Raw genomic sequence first — 7,070 nt, 5'->3', positions numbered from 1 at the left:
TTCTTTTGTGTTATCCGAGGTACTAATAATGCTACTGCTGCTGCTGTTGTTGTTGCTGCTGCTACTACTAGTACTACTGATACTAATACGTTTACTACTACTACTACTGCTACTACTACCACCACTGCTATTACTACTCTTATTACTTCTACTACTACTACTACTGCTGCTGCTGCTGCTACTACTGCTGCTACTGCTGTTATTTCTGCCACTACCAGTGCTGCTACTACTGTACTGTTGCTGCTGCTGATGATGTTGAATTGGACAGAGAGAGAGAGAGAGAGAGAGAGACACACACACACAGACACACACACACACACACACACACACACACACACACACACACACACACACACACACACACACACACAGACTCGGACAGACAGACGGATTGACAGCACAGCAGACGACAGCAAACGTCGCCCCCAGTGAAGTTGACGTCATAACTTTTTGGTTGACATTGGTCTGTCCAACAGGTTGTAACACTACTCCACCACCAGCCCAGCCCAGACTACAGCAGACAACAACAGCGCTGAGGCGGCGGCCATTAACAACCACCAGAAGGCTGTGTCAACTTGAAGGAACATCAACATCAACATCAAAATAGACACACACACTCACGGGGAGGGGTGGAAGAAAAAAAAAAAAAAAACAGCCTTCAGAAAGCCCTTCAGCCCTCGGTGAACTCTCCACAATGGCGCACTGCACTACCACGACCCCATAACTAAGTGACCTCTCGGGCTGCTGGTCAAGCACACGACGAGCAGTGCAGTGCGAAGTAAAAAAAAAAAAGAAAACAAAAAGTGCGGGGCTTCGGACACTTACATACCAAGGGTCGGTCAGTGGTCAGTGTATGTATGCAGAGTGTGTGTGTGTGTGTGACTGTGTGGGAGGAGGGAGGAGGAGGCGGTGAGGAGTAAGGAAGGAGGGGGACAAGTGACTCAAGGTCACAAAACCCCTTGCAGTCAGTCACACCGCTAGCGGCTGCGCTCTTTTGGTTCTCCAGCGCTTTTTATTTTTTTGCGGGAAAGGGGTTGGCTTTTGTACTGCAACACCTGGCTGGTACTGCCGGGTTCGTCCCTGTCTTCAGGTCTGTCGTCAGTTTTCTGTAGTTCTGACTGAGCCGATTTTTTTATATCCTGGTTGATTTGAGCAAAAGGAGGAACAAGTCATTTTCTGTTCGATAAACCGGAGTTGTGGTTGAAAGCAGGCAGCTGACAACGAACAACAACAACAACAAAACAGTGAACTAGGTGCCAGTGTCAGCACTTCACGTATGTCAGATTCCACACCACTAGTGCTAACAGGACGGAGCAGTGTGTGTGGTAGGTAGATGCTGGAATTCCTTACGCAGCGAAATTTATCGTGAGTAGCGACAGAGCTGTGTGTGAGGAATCCCAGCCACTTCTGTTGTATAAGCCGCTGTTTTCTCCAGTGATAAATACCCGTCACTGACAATAAAAAAAAATATTAAAAAAACCCTCACCAGGCGACGTGGCCGAGTACATCGATCACACAAACTGTGTGACAACAGATACAGAACCCCCGACCCAGGGTAGTCTTCTTATCAGATAAAAAAAAAAGGAGAAAAGCACCCCCACCCCACTACTGTTTGTCCCTCACAGCAGACTTCGGGGATAGAAACAGAGCCGCTGGTGTCAGGAATATAGCAGTGGAGTTGTGTGGGTGGGTGTCTGCAGAGAGGGCCACACAGACACAGACACGAGTTATATCCATACTTCTTCACCATCAGTTCAAAAACGAAACAAACAACCCACAAGGAAACTAACCAAACACCCCCACGACCCCTTAAAAAAAAAGAGAAAAAACACACACACAAACACACACACACACACACACACACACACACACACACACACACAAAACCCCAACTGGTTCAAAATGTCCAAGTTCAGTCTGTTCGGCTGGAGGAAGAACCTCAACATCAGCGAGCAGGACCCCAGCTACAAGGTGCGTTACCTGGGCAACGTGCAGACGGCCATGATGAAGGGGGAGGGGTGTGTGGACAAGCCGGTGGGCACCATCTGGAACAACTACCTCCGCTCCCCGCACCCCGGTCTGGAGATGAAGCTGGTGCTGACGGGGTCCGGCCTCAAGGCCTACACCAAGGAACAGGGGCTCACCGAGTACCGGGCTCACCGAATCTCCTACTGCATCGCCCACCCCGGCTACCCGAAGCTCTTCGTGTGGGTGTACCGGCACGAGGGCAAGAAGATGAAGCTGGAACTGCGCTGCCACGCCGTGCTGTGCAAGTCGGAGGCCAAGGCCAAGGCCATCGCGCTGCAGCTGCACGAGAAGCTGTCCTTCGCGCTCCGGGAGTTCCAGCGGGAGAAGCTCCGCAAGCAGAACTCGCGCCTGATGCTGCAGCGCACCAACTCGCTGCCCAAGGCGGGGTCTGTGCTGCCGCTCAGGAAGCAGCTGCTCAGCACGGCCACCAACTTCAAACCGCCCACCAGCAAATCCACCGGAGCGCCCAAACTGGGCTCCATCCACGAAGACTTCGAGGAGGAGGAGGTGGAGGAGGTGGAGGTGGTGGCCTTCGAGCAGGGGATTGTAGAGGAGGAGGACAGTTTCTCTGACGACGTGGACGTGACGCCTGCCGACTACGAGGCGCGGTCGGCAGCGGCCATGCTGGAGGCCTTGAACTTGGAGTCGTCGGGAGGCATGGCGGAGGAGTTCCACTCGGACCCCGTCATCGACATGGAGGTGGGCAACGACCTGGAGCAGCTGCGCTGTGACCGCGACGTGCAGTACTGCGTTCACGAGGCCACCGACTCTGACGAGGAGAGCGCCGAGTCCGGCTTCCACGACCAGGACGAGAGGACGCACACAGCGGTGGAGGAGGAGGCTGAAGAGGAGGGGGAGGGGGAGGGGGGAGCGGAGGTGGTGTTGAACCCCGTTGGGGACGAGACCACGCAGTTGTAGTTTTTCTTCCAAGGACAGGTGGGTGTGGACAGTGGAACGTGGTGCCACACCACCCAGTTGTCACTCGTCCAGTGGACAGTCGGCTGACACTGGGACTTTCTGTCATTCTGCTCGGTTGTAGCTTTCTTCCAAAGGACAGTTGACTGACAGTGGGACTTTCTGTCATTCTGCTCGGTTGTAGCTTTCTTCCAAAGGACAGTCGGCTGACACTGGGACTTTCTGTCATTCTGCTCGGTTGTAGCTTTCTTCCAAAGGACAGTTGACTGACAGTGGGACTTTCTGTCAGTCTGCTCGGTTGTAGCTTTCTTCCAAAGGACAGTTGACTGACAGTGGGACTTTCTGTCATTCTGCTCGGTTGTAGCTTTCTTCCAAAGGACAGTCGGCTGACACTGGGACTTTCTGTCAGTCTGCTCGGTTGTAGCTTTCTTCCAAAGGACAGTTGACTGACAGTGGGACTTTCTGTCATTCTGCTCGGTTGTAGCTTTCTTCCAAAGGACAGTTGACTGACAGTGGGACTTTCTGTCATTCTGCTCGGTTGTAGCGTTCTTCCAAAGGACAGTTGACTGACAGTGGGACTTTCTGTCATTCTGCTCGGTTGTAGCTTTCTTCCAAAGGACAGTTGACTGACAGTGGGACTTTCTGTCATTCTGCTCGGTTGTAGCTTTCTTCCAAAGGACAGTTGACTGACAGTGGGACTTTCTGTCATTCTGCTCGGTTGTAGCTTTCTTCCAAAGGACAGTTGACTGACAGTGGGACTTTCTGTCAGTCTGCTCGGTTGTAGCTTTCTTCCAAAGGACAGTTGACTGACACTGGGACTTTCTGTCATTCTGCTCGGTTGTAGCTTTCTTCCAAAGGACAGTTGACTGACAGTGGGACTTTCTGTCATTCTGCTCGGTTGTAGCTTTCTTCCAAAGGACAGTTGACTGACAGTGGGACTTTCTGTCATTCTGCTCGGTTGTAGCTTTCTTCCAAAGGACAGTTGACTGACAGTGGGACTTTCTGTCATTCTGCTCGGTTGTAGCTTTCTTCCAAAGGACAGTTGACTGACAGTGGGACTTTCTGTCATTCTGCTCGGTTGTAGCTTTCTTCCAAAGGACAGTTGACTGACAGTGGGACTTTCTGTCAGTCTGCTCGGTTGTAGCTTTCTTCCAAAGGACAGTTGACTGACAGTGGGACTTTCTGTCAGTCTGCTCGGTTGTAGCTTTCTTCCAAAGGACAGTTGACTGACACTGGGACTTTCTGTCATTCTGCTCGGTTGTAGCTTTCTTCCAAAGGACAGTCGGCTGACACTGGGACTTTCTGTCATTCTGCTCGGTTGTAGCTTTCTTCCAAAGGACAGTTGACTGACACTGGGACTTTCTGTCAGTCTGCTCGGTTGTAGCTTTCTTCCAAAGGACAGTTGACTGACACTGGGACTTTCTGTCAGTCTGCTCGGTTGTAGCTTTCTTCCAAAGGACAGTTGACTGACAGTGGGACTTTCTGTCAGTCTGCTCGGTTGTAGCTTTCTTCCAAAGGACAGTTGACTGACACTGGGACTTCTGTCAGTCTGCTCGGTTGTAGCTTTCTTCCAAAGGACAGTTGACTGACAGTGGGACTTTCTGTCAGTCTGCTCGGTTGTAGCTTTCTTCCAAAGGACAGTTGACTGACAGTGGGACTTTCTGTCATTCTGCTCGGTTGTAGCTTTCTTCCAAAGGACAGTTGACTGACAGTGGGACTTTCTGTCATTCTGCTCGGTTGTAGCTTTCTTCCAAAGGACAGTTGACTGACACTGGGACTTTCTGTCATTCTGCTCGGTTGTAGCTTTCTTCCAAAGGACAGTTGACTGACAGTGGGACTTTCTGTCATTCTGCTCGGTTGTAGCGTTCTTCCAAAGGACAGTTGACTGACAGTGGGACTTTCTGTCATTCTGCTCGGTTGTAGCTTTCTTCCAAAGGACAGTTGACTGACACTGGGACTTTCTGTCATTCTGCTCGGTTGTAGCTTTCTTCCAAAGGACAGTTGACTGACACTGGGACTTCTGTCAGTCTGCTCGGTTGTAGCTTTCTTCCAAAGGACAGTTGACTGACAGTGGGACTTTCTGTCATTCTGCTCGGTTGTAGCTTTCTTCCAAAGGACAGTTGACTGACAGTGGGACTTTCTGTCAGTCTGCTCGGTTGTAGCTTTCTTCCAAAGGACAGTTGACTGACAGTGGGACTTTCTGTCATTCTGCTCGGTTGTAGCTTTCTTCCAAAGGACAGTTGACTGACAGTGGGACTTTCTGTCAGTCTGCTCGGTTGTAGCTTTCTTCCAAAGGACAGTTGACTGACACTGGGACTTTCTGTCAGTCTGCTCGGTTGTAGCTTTCTTCCAAAGGACAGTTGACTGACAGTGGGACTTTCTGTCAGTCTGCTCGGTTGTAGCTTTCTTCCAAAGGACAGTTGACTGACACTGGGACTTTCTGTCAGTCTGCTCGGTTGTAGCTTTCTTCCAAAGGACAGTTGACTGACAGTGGGACTTTCTGTCAGTCTGCTCGGTTGTAGCTTTCTTCCAAAGGACAGTTGACTGACAGTGGGACTTTTTGTGTGTGTGCAAGACCGCGACGTTGTAGCTTCTCTTCCACTCCGGTGTTGACAGTGGGGTGTTGACAGTGGGACATTTTACCAGACCACGCAGTTGTAGCTTTCTTCCAAGGAACAGTGGGGTGTTGACAGTGGGGTGTTGACAGGGGGGTGTTGACAGGGGGGTGTTGACAGGGGGGTGTTGACAGGGGGGTGTTGACAGGGGGGTGTTGACAGTGGGACATTTTACCAGACCACGCAGTTGTAGCTTTCTTCCAAGGAACAGTGGGGTGTTGACAGTGGGGTGTTGACAGTGGGACATTTTACCAGACCACGCAGTTGTAGCTTTCTTCCAAGGAACAGTGGGGTGTTGACAGTGGGGTGTTGACAGTGGGGTGTTGACAGGGGGACATTTGACCAAGTGACCAGCAAAGGAGAACAAAGCCCAGTCACATGGAACACCTTTTTTTTTGCCAGTGACTGGCAGGAAAAAGAAACAAACAAAACAACTGAACAAAAGACTTGAGAAGCATTCGGATATCACAGACTGACACTTGTTTTTTCTTGCTATGGCAAGATCTGCGGATTTCTGGCTCCAACTTGTATCTCGTGAACAGATAGATGTGTTGTATTGTGGCATTCACTATCAATACTCAGAGCACAGGGAGGTTACTAGTATATTTACAACCTGATCTGAAAGCTGCTTGCTCTCTCTCTGTCTCTCTCTGTCTCTCTCTCTCTCCCTCTCTCTCTCCACGTTCTCGTAGTCCTTTTTTCTTTTTCTTTTTTTTCTTCTTTGTTTTTATCCTTTTCTTTCACTCTAAGCCCCGCCCCCTCCCCGCCCCCCCACCCCCACCCCCCTTCGTGACTGAAGAGACTCTGATTATGCAGATGGAAAAGACAAGTTGTGACGATGTCTTTCAAATTTTGTGAGTTTTTTTTTTTCTTCTTCTTTTTTTTTTTTTTTTTGTTGGGGGGTGGGAGGGTGTGGTGTGAAACACACCTGTCAGTCTGCAGCTGAGGAAAGACAGACGAATGATCTGAGACAAGTGTGCGCTGTTATTGGATTGTTTCTCACAGTTTTTCTTCTTTGGAAGCTGACGGAACAAACCGAAAGTTCTGGCGTGTTCAGGAAAATGTGTTAGAGACTCTGGATGCATTTCGTTTTACACCCCTCCTCTCCCCCCCCCCCCCCCTCTCTCTCCCTCCCCCCTCCCGCCCTCACCCCCCCAACCCCCAACCCCCACCCCCTGTGGTGTATGTTACAAACACTGAACCAGTGACGGCTGGCGACTGAAACGCCAACTTGTGCACCAGTGAAATGTTGACGTTGAAACGACGCAGCTGACTTGTTGAACAGAGAAAAAAGACAGAAAAAAAGAAGTACTGCAATGAACCGCAGAGAGTTCAATGTGAAACAGCGATTGTGTACATATAAGAAAATAATCTCAAGGAGGATTTCACTGTTGATTGAGTAATCGATGTTGGATGAATGATGTTGTAAATATAAATTTCTAAACTAACCCATACATATATATGTGTATACATATCGATCGGTGTGAATCACCTTTATCCTGTGAGTGTTGG

At 50.0% G+C, this 7,070-nt stretch overlaps 1 protein-coding gene across 1 annotated transcript in view; it reads left to right on the top strand.

Annotated features, from left to right (window-relative positions):
- The window catches only part of LOC143275308 (protein FAM43A-like), a 15,899-nt gene extending 12,673 nt beyond the window's left edge, over positions 1-3,226 (top strand). The window contains exon 2 of the mRNA XM_076579306.1: positions 477-3,226. Within this exon, the coding sequence (XP_076435421.1) occupies positions 1,903-2,946 (1,044 nt within the window). The 5' untranslated portion in view covers positions 477-1,902 and the 3' untranslated portion in view covers positions 2,947-3,226. The remainder of the gene's footprint in view (positions 1-476) is intronic.
- Positions 3,227-7,070: the final 3,844 nt, after the last annotated feature.

The sequence above is a fragment of the Babylonia areolata genome, chromosome 30 (genome assembly GCF_041734735.1).
Source record: "Babylonia areolata isolate BAREFJ2019XMU chromosome 30, ASM4173473v1, whole genome shotgun sequence".
NCBI classification, from domain to species: domain Eukaryota; kingdom Metazoa; phylum Mollusca; class Gastropoda; order Neogastropoda; family Buccinidae; genus Babylonia; species Babylonia areolata.
The sequence above is the reverse complement of the archived record's forward strand: the minus strand, read 5'-3'. Positions and strand labels throughout refer to the sequence as shown.